The 13,658-nt window shown below is 32.8% G+C and overlaps 2 protein-coding genes across 4 annotated transcripts; both read right to left on the bottom strand.

Moving 5' to 3' along the window:
• Nucleotides 1-3,069: 3,069 nt before the first annotated feature.
• LOC108452064 (transcription factor MYB102-like) lies at nt 3,070-4,886 on the bottom strand. Of its 2 annotated transcripts, XM_053028084.1 has the most exons (4): nt 4,764-4,886; nt 4,441-4,659; nt 4,193-4,322; nt 3,070-4,107 (listed from the first exon to the last, which is right to left on the bottom strand). In XM_053028084.1, exons 2-4 carry the CDS (start codon nt 4,571-4,573, stop codon nt 3,291-3,293), a joined length of 1,080 nt encoding a protein of 359 aa, XP_052884044.1. In that variant the 5' UTR covers nt 4,574-4,659; nt 4,764-4,886; the 3' UTR covers nt 3,070-3,290. The 2 variants fall into 2 exon arrangements, with proteins under 2 accessions (XP_052884044.1, XP_017605289.1); XM_017749800.2 differs by lacking the exon at nt 4,764-4,886 and having other exon boundaries at nt 4,441-4,751.
• A 4,652-nt stretch (nt 4,887-9,538) lies between these two features.
• Nucleotides 9,539-13,054, bottom strand: LOC108452018 (putative PAP-specific phosphatase, mitochondrial). 2 transcript variants are annotated; one of them, XM_017749749.2, is made up of 9 exons: nt 12,839-13,054; nt 12,623-12,719; nt 12,344-12,446; nt 11,800-12,011; nt 11,601-11,660; nt 10,849-11,237; nt 10,580-10,658; nt 10,457-10,507; nt 9,539-10,061 (listed from the first exon to the last, which is right to left on the bottom strand). In XM_017749749.2, the coding sequence occupies exons 1-9, from the start codon at nt 12,952-12,954 to the stop codon at nt 9,912-9,914; spliced, it is 1,257 nt and encodes a 418-aa protein (XP_017605238.1). In that variant the 5' UTR covers nt 12,955-13,054; the 3' UTR covers nt 9,539-9,911. The 2 variants fall into 2 exon arrangements, with proteins under 2 accessions (XP_017605238.1, XP_052884043.1); XM_053028083.1 differs by having other exon boundaries at nt 12,623-12,733; nt 12,844-13,054.
• Between the last annotated feature and the right edge of the window lie 604 nt (nt 13,055-13,658).

Below are 13,658 nucleotides of genomic sequence, written 5' to 3'. Positions count from 1 at the left end.
AATCATCAGCAAAGGTTACAGCAAAGCCAGTGCCTACCTTTTAACCCTCCACTGCCCGGAAATCAACATTCCAACACCAACATATACATATGTCTGTTTCTCTAAATGAAGCAGACACAGCTCTTTCTCTCTTTTTTTATTTTTAAAAGAAGTATTATCTTTATCGGTTTCAAATTCTAAACAAAAGCATCCCACATTTTTAAAAAAAGTCCACAAAACTAACAGATAATAATTTCCACCATCTCATATTTTTTCAATTCTCACATTTTTTTCCCACACTGACTGACTGGCGAATAAAAAAGCGACAAAAAAAAAAGGAAAGATACATGTAAAGCAAGTAAAAAACCCACAAGCCAAATTTAGATAGAAACCCACTTTAGAAGTCGTTCAAAATGTTTGAAAGACGCAAATTTCTTTGGGCGGTCGAGAATATGGAAATGCGGGCGAGGGTGTCCTTTTCTCAGGCACTGGTCGGCTCTTTCCTCACAGTTAGTCAAACAACAATCCTGCCCTTCCTTTATACCTCATCATTTTCATTTTTCAAGTTATTTGACACGTAGTTTAGCCTTAATCATCTGATTTACATTTCGTACATTGGGTTACATATAGAATTAATAGAGAGATGCCTAACTGTTTGGATCTTGACCCATTAAAGCAGGACTAATCTTTTACGTATAAATGACGTAGGGCTTACATGGGGACTTTAAAAAATAAGCTTCAGAAGAAGATAGGGAAGTTGGTCTGTCTGTATAATGGCGACAATATATAAAACATTTACTGCCATTTTTGTTTTCTGCACTGATTATGATCAATTAGAACATAGAAGCCCAAAAGAAAAAACACATCATCAGGTTGAAACGTAAAACCATATACAAATTATGAGGAAAAGGATTGTATGAAACAGTGACACCACGTCATCTGTATCTTTTTTTAATAATTTTATGACACATCAGTATTCTTATCCTAAATTTCAGAATTTTATCTTAAAAAAAATCAAATCTAAATTAAAATACTGAAATTCAAGATAAAATCTTACAATTCAGAATAAAAATACTAATGCGACATAAAATTATTGAAAAGTAATACAAATGACATGGCGTTGTTCTATACAATCCTCTCTCTACAAATAAAATGATTGAACAGAAAGTAAATCAAGAAACATGGCCATGCACGAGTTTTATGTGGCAGACATTAAAAGCAAAAAAAAAAAACATATTTTTGTTTGAAATGAAAGTAGTTTAATTTGTTTTTTTATTTTATTTTTGGACGAATTTGTTAACTAGCCAAGACAAGAGACGTATAAGTGGAGAACACATTACAGACACTTGGCGGTGTGCGCCGCGAATGTACAACGATCCTGTCAGAACCCGATCCTCTTCCTTGGACGACATGCTTTTCTAAGAGAACACATCTTTTTCACCACATCTACCAACAAAGATTACTAGAAATTAGTAAAAAGTGTAAACCACTAATTATTTTGACCAGGAACTTATAAGCGAATTAACGACACAAATTAACTACACCACGATTTTGGAAAATATATTTATTCGAATTAGTAATGATTTCGTTAATCATCGTTCATTAACCTGAAATGTTGTTGATTAAGAATAACTTAACTCATTATTGCATGAAGCCGCCGACCCCACAGGCCACAACCAAAAGTAATCATTATTGTTGATAGGTCAACCGATAAAAGATAGCATGGATTCAAATATTTATTAATATTCCATCTATTTCTTTTATAAATTCAGATGTTATGGATTTATATAGTATTGGTGGTAAAATTGGAGTGGATGCATAGATAGCAAGTGCAATTGGTAGAGCAGTGGCTAGAATGATGAACCGAGAATGGTTAGTAAAGATTGATCGGGGAATGGGGCGACTGACTATTTAGTGCATCTCTGGACGAATTCTGTGCTAAGGTATCCGACGGCCTTGAAGAGGATTTTACAGCAGGATATGGAGGACAGTACGGTTGACGCTTTCTATACAAAAAAGAAATTCAATTTATTTAATACAGATCATGTGAATTCATATGATGATAATAAGATTTATACTCTAAATAGATTCTGAATATATGGAATTATTACAAAAATTGCAGTTTTTTTTTTTTTTTTGTTAACGTTTGCTAGTTAAATTGGATGGCAATCAAGCCAAGTGAAACCTTTAACTAAAAACAATTTTTACTCCAAACTGAATTAAATACTTGATACTCCACCAAGAAGGATGCGTAAAATTACTGATTCGAAGCAGCTAAATGTTTGAGCCCACGTGTCCACCCAAATGCTGTGGTGATTGAAACATTAGGCTCTTGTTTACGATGACGGGTATTAATTAAAGGGAGAAAACAGCACAAGAGCCACGCTATGTTTTTCAATAAAAGCAATATCTCCATTGTAATGGTGGTCCCAATCTCCACCCCACGGATTTGGTCGCCGCTAGCAGATCGACAAGTGCCCCTTCCTTTTTCCTTTTTATTTATTTATTTATTTTGTTTACTATTTCTAGGTCAAACCTCGGGCATTATCTTAATACTCCATGCACAATTTACTTTTATCAATCATCACTGCTTGAAAAAGACAGTTTCCCTTACAGGTGGCACGGACACGTCTCCTATTCATGAAGACTCCATTGCCGGAAATCCTGCCGGAACTTTGACTTCTTCTTTGGAACCCAACATCTTTCTCTCTTATGATTGCTTATCTCATGATTTAAATAATTTAAGTAATACTAGCACTTTCTGCTGCTTAAACTTTCTAGTTATAGGCAAAGATTGCACATTTTGGGGAAGAACTAAAAATTAGATGTTGCTTAAATTATTTTGTGTCAAAAATCTAATATATTGTTTTTTGTTAGATTAAATATATACGAGCTGACAATACATTATTTTTTTTATAATAAACAGAGATAACTTTTTAACTGTTAATTTAATATTTTGACATAGAATATTACATAATTTATATTATCAATCAATATATTGATAATGTATTAAACATAAATTTATGTACATTTTAAGATGACGAGAATCTAAAATAATAAATAAATAAAAAAGGCGTGGAACTTGCAATATTAATAATGGAACCTTTTCCATGATATTGAAATAACTTTTTTTTTTTTTAAAGGAGGAGGAAATTAATGGTAGGATCTTGCCGTAGGGTAAAAAATACAACAAAATAAATTATTTGTAGAAAATTTTACAAGTATCGACACCCCCCCACCCGACTTAGTCCAAAAAAGAAAAATGAAAGCACATAAATGGAAACTCCTTTTTGTGAGTTTTGATTTTGGACCTACATGAAATCATTAACGTCCAAACTATCTCTGATTTCAAACTTTAAAATGTCGCTGCAGTAGCTATCTGGTTCTTCTTCAATGCCGCTATTGTTGACGTATGTTGAGTTGGAATTCAATTGAGTTGGACTTGAGGAAGGCGTTGATAAAACTGACGCGAAGCTGAAACTCTGGTTGCTGTTGTTGGATTGGAAATTTGAGGTTTCGGATGATGAAGGATCCTTCACGGTTTGATGATGATGATGATCAGTGGCGTAATAGTCATAGTTTGTCGGTAGCGGCACGTAATCCTCCGTCAAATTCGAAGGCATTGCATTGCTTTGCCAGTCATTTAAGTGTGAGAAATTTGATGGGAATTGGTCCAGATTCATGAGCTCTGCTTCATTGGAAAAAGGAATACAACAAGCTGGGATTTCTTGGACTTGCGTTGGCAGATGATTATGGTTAGACTGCATTAATGGTTGTTGATACTGGTCCTGGACTTGGGAGCTGCAAAGCTGGTTATCTTCAACATTATGATCAACGATGAACTTGTGGTTTTGGTTTTCACGTTGAGATGACATGAAAGAAGTGGCCAGCCTTAGAAGCTCTGGGTTAACCAAGGAATTCACACCCAGTAACCTTGAAATGTTCATTTGGGATTGGTTGTAAAAAGATGAGCTTAGTATGGAGGATAGGTCGAGTAGGTCCAGCCGAGGACTATGAGTCACCGGATCTATTCCCATGCGAAGAAGCCTCTTTCTAATGTGTGTGTTCCAATAGTTTTTTATTTCATTGTCTGTTCTTCCAGGCAACCGAGCAGCAATAGCCGACCACCTGTAAATATTATTCAAAACAATGTAAGAAAACAAAGGATTATAGAAGTAAAAAAGAGCCAAGGGAAAATAAACAAGAAACTCACTTATTGCCCAATATACTGTGTAGCTGAATTATAGTCTCTTCTTCTTCGAAAGAAAATCTTCCTCTCTTGATATCAGGTCTCAAGTAATTAGTCCATCGAAGACGGCAACTCTTTCCACATCTTTGAAGACCTATTATTATTATTATTAACAAATAAAAAAAAAAAACATAAACCAATTAGCACTATAGCTCATCCATCAAAACCAGAAATTAAGATAAGAAAATACAATAGGTAAAAATAATAGTTACCGGCATTCTTCGGCAGCGTCCTCCAATTTCCATACCCATGTTTTTGAATATAATCAATCAACTTCTGATCTTCTTCCGGCGTCCATGGCCCTTTTTTGAGCCCATTTTTATCACAACAAGGTGATCTTCCCATGCTTACTGTTACAGCTTCCCAACAAAAAAAGCTTTGCCCTTTTGGTTATAATGTTACAGAAATAAGGTTTAGCTTTGGGTTAAGACCTTGCGAGCGAGAGAGAAAGAGAAGTGAGAAGAAAATGCAGCAAAGAGATGTAGGGTCCGTATAGCAACGTACTTGTATAAATAGCAAGTGAAGGGTAACTCACCGTCCTCTGTTTATCACTATGGCAACGTGTCCTCCTTGTGTAGGGGAGAAAAAAAAATGCCGGCGGGAGCTTTTGATATCTAAATTTCATGTGTGTGATCCCGTCATATTTATTATAAATAAAATGTGTTGTATTACATAATTCAATTAGCTGTCACCAATATCAAACAGCCACGTGCCCTAGATATCATTTTGCATTTGCATGGCTGCAATTTTACGAAGATTGGCTTTGACTTTCGCCGGCGGTGTGACATTACAGTTTACGAATCAAAAGACGGGTTTGCCCACGGAAGCCGCTTTGCTGGACCAATTCTGTTCCCACAAGAAGAGGGTAATAAAGTTATTTTTTCCTTTATAATAATGTTTTTACATGGTCATTTTCGGGGATTCGTATCAACTCAATAACATGTTTTATATTATTAAATAGGTAAATGCGTGGGAAACATTTAATTGGAGGATGGCAATAATAGAGTTGGGTGTTTGCCGAAATATATGAACATTTATTGTGCATAAGACAATTGAAAAAAGGTCCCATCCATTCAATTTCAGGCTTAATTAAAGTGGAAGTTCAATATATATATATATATGATTTTAACTGTTTTTATCCATTATTTATAATAAATACATGGTTAATTATATATGGTTTCCTTTTTATTCCATTTGTTGCATTAAATAGAAATCTTTCCATCGATTCAAAAATTTCAAATAAAAAATAACACATGTGCTTAAATTTCATGGGATGAGTGACGGAATTTTTTTTTTTTTTGGGGGGGGGGGGTGGCATCTCCAAAATTGCACTTTTCTAGCTGGTCTAGAGTAATGCCTTCCACATTCTAATTTCTGGTTTCATACTGTAATTAGTCAACATATATAAAACAAAGGACGCACAAGAAAAAAAAAAAGGCGAAAGTTTGATTTTTGCGTATTTACGTATAATTTTATTCCACCCATCCTTTGACTTTCTTTATTTCTTTTTATCGATATTCGGTAGAAGCCTTCGTCAAAAAACCAATTCCGATAAAACTTGCAAAAACATGTTTATCATAGAACCCTAGCTTCATCGGCAATAGGCCGGGGGATAGGGAGGTTTATCCATTTCCAATTCGACGGCAAAACTGAGTACAGTTGTCAACTAATTATAAAAAATTGGAATTAACCCTTGAACACGTTAACTTGGTCATTGTGGGAGTAACTTGTAAGCTTGCATTTAAATCATGGGCAAATTATCAATCCACAAAGTTTAATCCTTTTTTCCTTTTTTGCCGCAATTAAATATACACAAAACTTGTTGAATGAGCTTTGCAAATTTCTGTTTAAAGGTAGAAAAGAGTTTTATATAAAATAAACTTTATATACAGTAATTAATTGCCTCCAAGTCAAAGTTGTGAGGTACATTTGAAATATGATGATTTTAGTGTCATGTCTCCAGGAAAACGTCAAGAACTCAACTTCATTGACTCGGGGATATTCAAGCAAGCAATTATAATAGAGGTGGGGTTCCCTCTAAAGGTAAACTATGGGTGGCGTTTATGATGGGCGATTTCAGCTCTAAAAAAACCATTATGTTCATCATCATTTGTTCTCATTTCCAACCTTCGAAACCTAGCCATACAATCATAACCACTCCCATTTCTGGAGGTTATTGGGTCCTGAAATAAAACTATGTTGGTTTTTCTCTTCTTTTAAATTATTTTTAAAATATAAAAATAGATTGATGAGTCCTCAAAACTAATAAGTGGAGTATTGTTTAAAGTGGCTGAGACACCATTTTTACTTTCTGTGACTGGCTTTTATGTTTTTATAGACCAACCAAAAGTGTAGTCGGCTCAACTACATAACATGACCTCACGTCACGTGTATATTAACAGAAACACTATTTTGGTAAATAAAGATTCTGCCATGAATTAAAATTGTACATTTGCATGCGTCGTACAATCTACGGCGGTATATGTCCAATCTAGTCTTCACCCAGCTAGTCGATGATAATGGTTAAATAGAATTTTAAACAATGTAACATAATATTTAATATATTTCTTCTTTTAAAAAACGAGTTAAGTGAGATAGTAAAATTTCTCTTAATTTAACTTATGATTAAGAATTCAATTTTTATCTTAAATATAATCAATATTTATTCTCTTAACCAGCCTATAAAACACGTATTTCTATTGATGTCTTGATTTGCATATAGAAGGGAAGTAACTTTAAAAACAGTGTTGACTTATGCTTTGCCTTTTATACTATAAATAGACATAATTATTAGGTTAACTACGTGTGTACGTGGTCCAATAATATTTTATGTTTATTAATTAACTAAGTCTATTAATGTTAATCCAATCCAATCCTGTACACGTCCTACTTTGGCTTTCCTTTTCTAATTACCTTGCTTTTTATAGCAGTATAAACTATCACATCATGACTCATCCGTACAATCAAGAATCGAATGAGATATTTTTTTTTTAAATAAAATATTAGAATTAATAGAAAATGTCAACATAATTCATGCCGTTTTAATTGCTTCTGATTTAAGCCTATATTGCTAATGAAGTTTGGGTAGTGTTGTTAAATGTTTGAGATTATGGACTTATTAAATACGAAAATTTTAGATTTTATTACATTACATCTAACAGATTTCACTTTAAAAGTTATAAATTTAGCATGGTCAAATGGTTTTAGTTAATTGATTTTAGAATGTGATAATGCTTTATCTGTAGAAACTATTTTAATTGAGGGTACTATATTTATTATGTTATCTGAGTTATGCTTGATTAAGCAACTTTTACATCGTGATTGGACAATTTACCTTCGATACATCTCTAGATATCACAACAAAGAAGCTAATTAAATGGCTAATCTTGATAAAAGAGATTATGATGAGATGCATATATATATATATATATATATATATATATATGAGAAGTGTCCATCCTTTAAAGAAACTATTGCTGACCTTCCCCTATGATTATTTCTTCTAGTTAACTTGTTTTTGTTATCGCTTTTAGATATTTATTGTTAAAAAATTAATTTAAATATTAATATAATAAGAGTCTACATATTAAATATTTTCACTTTTCATTTTTATAAAATAACTCCCGTTATTTAATTCTTGAAAATTGGAAAACACATTCGTTATATGAAAATGAAACTTTATTTTCAAATTTTAAAATATGAACTTACTTTCTCTATGAGAAATAAAATAAAATAATTCTTAAATTTATATGATTTGATATTTAAAATTGAACAATGAAAATAATTTTTAAAAATTAAAATTAAGTTTTGTTTAATTTAAGTAATACACATATTATTTTCTATTATTCAAAAAAAAAAAGTTGATGTCTCCATGACTCAAACATGGAGACGCGATTGTCAAAAGTAAGAAATAAAAATAATATATTTAGTGGCGATATGCATGATTGATGCTATAATATAATAAGTGTAATTAGGTTGCAAAATCCAGGATTGCTTGTGTGAGAAGTAGCATACGTGTTCGTTTTTCATGCGGTGATTTTATAGAAAAAATTGGATTTGGTAGATTATCAAGGACTTCTACTATATAAATAAATATGCTGTTGGGTTCGATTTGCTAATTCAGCAAACACTAAATTGTAAATGAATATGAATCTTTTATTCAAACATTAATAATTCATTAAATCTGTTCACCATATCATAATCCAATATATTTGTACTTTATTTTAAATTAGCACCATTTTCTTCATTTAATGGGTTAGTTATTTTTATTCAATTATATAGTAGTTTTTTTAAAAGGTTACCATGTATTTAAAATTTTATATAAATAAATAAATATATATATATTTATTTTCTTTTGTATATTTAGAATTTAATCTCTATATTTTATTTTTACAAATTTAGTTCTTTTATATTTTGAATTTAAAAATATAATTTTATTTGTTAACTCTATTAAAATTCTTTTTTAAATTTGTTGGTGTAACATTTTAAATTTTTTAAAAAAATACTCATTTGGTATCTATATAATAAAAAACTTGAATTTAATACAGAATTTTAATGGTATTAACAATTCAAAAATTCACATTTTAATCAAAATAAAGTGTTTAGACTAACTAATGATATTATAAAAGTTGAGTATTAAATTATGTCAAAATTAAAATATAGATATTGAATCTCAAATTTAAACAAAATATAGAGACCAAGATTGAAATTTAATATTTTTATATAATCTAAAAGAAATAGAACGATTAGAAGTGAAATTTGACCATTATCATTTTTCATGTAAAAGGAAAAGGAGAGGACAAAAATAATAAACAGGTGTCATGTAAGGAGGCCCATCCTTTTATATATAATAGTATAGATAAGATTTTAAGTCTATATTTTTTATTTACTGTAAATAACATGTATGTTCATAATAAAAGTTAATCATTCATTTATTTTTCTTAAACACTTATATTATAAATACATATTCTCAATTCTTCTATTTCTTTTATTATATTTCTTGCATTTTTTCTTTTAGTAATAAAACTCTATTATTTATTTAAAAAGAAGAGAGGAGACGAACAAACATCTGCCCATGATAAAAGATTAAGAATTTTTTTCTATAATTAGAAGAGGGCAATAAAATTGTTTGAGATCAGATCCAAACTTTAGTTCCTACAACATAATATTCTTGCTAAGACCACTTTGAAGAGAAAATATCGTGAGTGCTTTCTAGGGTGACAAATTAACATTTAAAAGAAAAATAAAACAACTTGTTTTTAATTATAGTAGACATATACTGTTAACAAGTGCAAACACTTAAAAAGACAATTTCTTAAAGAGAAAAACAACTACATGGTGAAGTGTTAATCCAGGGAAGCTTAGTTACAATTGAAGCAATGTTAATTACATTGATAGCTCCAATGAATTGTCAATCCATCCCAGATCCCAATAATATGGCAAAAACGGAAAGAAAAAAGGACATCATTTTCAATACAATTAATTAACTAGAAGAAGGTTCCCTCTATCAATCTAATGGACAATGGCAATGGAATAATTTCTTTCTTTTCTTTTTTTTTTCAAATTTAAACTTCCAATATGGAATTAAATTTTCATTTTAGTAAAGGCAGGTTTTACCGTAACCTAAATGGTATTCGAAGAATCGAACAATCGAATAGGTATACCAATGGAGTACAGTTCAATGTCAAACTGCTGATGAAATGGAAGATATCATCTCCAGTATCTCATTATGGATTTTCCCATTAGTCACAAGAATCCCACCTTCAGGGTATATGATCCTCCGTTCAACTTTATCTGCAGCAAGATCAAGTTCCCTTCCTTTCCAGTCTGTCACCTGAATCAACGGTGTGAATTTGATGTACCATGTTAGACAACCATGCATTAATTGTTGATTTTACAAGTACCAATATGTAACACCAAGATGCTAGCAACATGGAACTTGACATAAACTAAACTAGCCAAGAAGAAGAAAGTATGATGCGATGAATGGGGTAAGTGTCCCCAAGACATCTATCAAGATCAATGCCATCATTCTTAAACATATTTCTTTCGCATGCTAGATTCACTATGTCTGTGTCATACGGATGTTTGTTTTCGTTGTTCCCTCTTACATCATTAGCTTGATACAGAAAAGGCAACGAGGGAAGCTATTAGAAAATGTGTTTCACAATGATCACAACCAGAAAATACTATGACATTTTTCTGTCATGGATGAGGCCTAACCCTTACCTTTCCTCCAGCTTCATGTACGCATATCATACCAACAGCATGATCCCACACCTATATCGTCATGAAGAATATAAGTATCACTGCTCAATTTATGTGTTCACTTAACTATAATCACACTCATACCTTGATAAGTTTTTCAGATCTTGCTCGAAGAATGAAAACAGATGCCCGACCTGAAGCCACCATTAAGTACTTGCATAAACTGTGAACAATGAGGATACGCATATCACGCACATGAAATAAAGACATTCAAAATAGAAAGTCTAATCACCAAGGAAGCAAATAAATAACAGAAAAAGAGTACTGTGCTTTAGATAACAAGGAAGTGAAAATTGAATTGAAAATCATACAAGAAAGAAAACAGAAAAAATAGCCATGGAAAAACACCAAACCTTCCACAGAATGCAGACAGAAGACAAATTTCCTTATCCCCAACATTGTCATCATCAATTCTTGCTTTGTATAAAACTGATAACGGCAATGATTCCCATGTTTGACTCTCTGGAATACAGAAGCGGGCATCGGATACCAGACAAAAACCATCAACAAAGCATCTGGTCCAATCAGATGAAATTTTAGTTGAGCTATGGAGCATATTCTTTAGCCTCTTTTTCCAAGTTCCACAGCCAACATGAGCAACCATAATTATACCCAATCCAGGTGAACTGTTCCTATAACTTTGGGCATGAGTGATAGACTTGTAAGTAGCGTCTACAACCCAATTAGGGCAGCCCATGACACCTAACACAATCTCTCCTTCAACTACTAGAGATAAACCTACCTGAAGAATCAAAAGATGCCCTCAGCCGAGAAGGTGACAAAGAAAGATTATGCTTATGTAATAGCAGAACATCATTAAAAGTGGAAAAACTACATATACATTTAACAACAGCAAGATCAAGGTTTATTGAATCTTGCAATCATCAAAAATATCCAAAGAACTTCTCAAATGTTGATTTTATTGCAAGAACTAAGCTAGAATTGTAAATGTTTCATTTGAATGTAATGCATCATTAATGTACAACAGAAGTCCAATAAGGTACTTTTTCTTTTTAGTGCTAGACCTACTAAATTTATTAGATATTTCATGGCACTTAGACAAAATGAAAAGATCAAGTGAATCGAAGCAGAATCTAAGCCGTACCACATATAAGGCCTGACTCCCTTTTACAAACCCTCGGGTGCCATCAATCGGATCCAGTATCTGCATCAAGTTTATGGACCTAACCATGTCAATAAAGTACATCCCAAGCATGACCCAGACTACCTGGAAACTATTTTTTTTTCTTTCCATCAGCAAAAGTCAAAACTGCTGTTTACAGGTAAGTCTATGTAGATTGTACCCAATATGTGGCTGGCTTTGTTCCCATAGCAAAAGCATTCTTGCCACCTCTGTCAATTGCTTCCAGCACATCATCATGTGACAATGATTTCATGTTGAAGCTCATTTGATCAGATACTGCACTTATAACAGGATCCACCAGATTGTTTGAACGGAGAAAACCAGAGTCCTCCTCCGCCACCAATGGAATTGAAGGGAATGATTTACTTAATTCTATCAGAGAAAGCCAAGAATAAACACAAGTGAGGTTTTGTTTCAACCATTTAAACTTTATTACTCGTTAATCAACAAGACAGCACCATTTGATTTGTCATTTGACACATTTTTTGCCACAGCAGTACAGCATAAATCATATATTTTCATTGGAAAATAGGACAGAACCATGACGTCTAATCCCAAGGTGAATTCAATTATGGCGAAAGCTTATTACTGTATGCTAAATTCTATTTCAAAAATCAAACATTTTCTTTTCAGTCCTAGTAATTAAGCAAATATGCCACAAAGAAAAAAATTATTATAAAACATTGAGGCATTGTTGAAATTACCTAAACTAATAAGAGCCTGAACTCCAAAATCTGCCACTGTGACCGGAGTTTGGTCTTTCTTTTCGATAATCCGCCCTTCAACAGAGAACAGAGACCTTTGCACCTATAATAGAAAATAAATAACAAACTATTATAATGATTCAATTTTTAGAATGAGTAAATTAGAATTCTGAGAAATAATAAAATGATAAAAAGTAAGAAAATACATCTGGAAACTAATGCAACCAAGGCAATGGCTAAAGAACGAGAGGTGAGATTCAAGTTTTTGAGTGAATTTACGTCGACACAAAGACGACAAGCTCTCTCCACAGCCTCCACCGCCGCTTCAAGTTCTCTGTGGTACTTGGCTTTCTCATTTGGAAAAGGAAGATTCGACCTGAATTTTTGTTTCTTTAATGTTTCCACCAAATAAAAGAATAATACCAGTAGGAAATTGAAGATAAGAAAATTTGTACTTTAATAGTGCGGGTTCAGGTGAAAGGAGTAAGAGTGGACCTTACTATGAAGAGTCTACTGCGAAGAGGTGAAGGAGAAGGGTAGCGAGGGAAGAACCGGATGGCAGAGAAGCCGGTAGAAGAACGGAGGAGATGAAGATCCATGGCGGGAATCATGGGGCGGAGAAACAAAGAAGCCTGATATTGATTTGAAGGAAAATGTTTTCTTTCCTGGCCGTTGGTGAGCCGTGTACGATGAACTCCGCACAAGTTGGTTAGGCCTGGGACGACAGTTATTTTAAAATGGGCTTCAAATAGTCCAGGTGAAATTGGACTGAGCCACAGGATTTTCTCCCACTCGGCCTATGAGCCTTGGATAAGTCTCCGTTTTCGCCCTTAAAGAATTCATCTTTCAATTGATTTTTTGCTATTTCACGTTTCTTTTTTATTATGGTTTATTATCCATGTTAACATTCGTGGCTGTCCCTATTAATGTAGGGGATAAAAGTAATATAGTTTGTGTCGAAACCATCTTCTTAAATTTAAAAGAAAAAATGGGGATCGACTTTGAAAACGAAATATGGAGTCGTCACCAATCTTTTTTGATGAGGTGTGATTGGATCACCAAGAAGTTTGATCATTTTAATAAAACATTTTGGCTTACTAAAACAACAATTTTGGCCTACAAAATTTGAGAAAACGGGTTCGGGAGTCGGTTACGTATGAGGAAGGATTAGCGCTCTCATTACGCCCCAAAATTGGTACCAAATCGATTAGATGCTGTCCTTATGTCTAAGAAAAAATGTTATTGAAATGTGGTTCCTTTTAATAACATTTGAATAACCCGAGTTAGTCATCAAAATTCTCTTGTTTCAGAAGAA

Source organism: Gossypium arboreum, chromosome 5 (assembly GCF_025698485.1).
Source record: "Gossypium arboreum isolate Shixiya-1 chromosome 5, ASM2569848v2, whole genome shotgun sequence".
NCBI lineage: Eukaryota > Viridiplantae > Streptophyta > Magnoliopsida > Malvales > Malvaceae > Gossypium > Gossypium arboreum.
This window is presented reverse-complemented; position numbering and strand designations above follow the sequence as displayed.

Bases quoted from the DNA above. Each gene is read 5' to 3' on its own strand.
- LOC108452064 (XM_053028084.1), bottom strand. From the start codon at position 4,573: ATGGGAAGATCACCTTGTTGTGATAAAAATGGGCTCAAAAAAGGGCCA. The intron at 4,323-4,440 runs GTAACTATTATT...TAATAATAATAG, and splicing joins GACGCTGCCGAAGAATGCCG to GTCTTCAAAGATGTGGAAAG. The intron at 4,108-4,192 runs GTGAGTTTCTTG...TAATATTTACAG, and splicing joins CACAGTATATTGGGCAATAA to GTGGTCGGCTATTGCTGCTC.
- LOC108452018 (XM_053028083.1), bottom strand. From the start codon at position 12,954: ATGATTCCCGCCATGGATCTTCATCTCCTCCGTTCTTCTACCGGCTTC. The intron at 12,447-12,622 runs GTAAATTCACTC...TTTCTATTATAG, and splicing joins CTTGTCGTCTTTGTGTCGAC to GTGCAAAGGTCTCTGTTCTC. The intron at 10,659-10,848 runs GTTTGGTGTTTT...CATTGTTCACAG, and splicing joins CTGTCTGCATTCTGTGGAAG to TTTATGCAAGTACTTAATGG.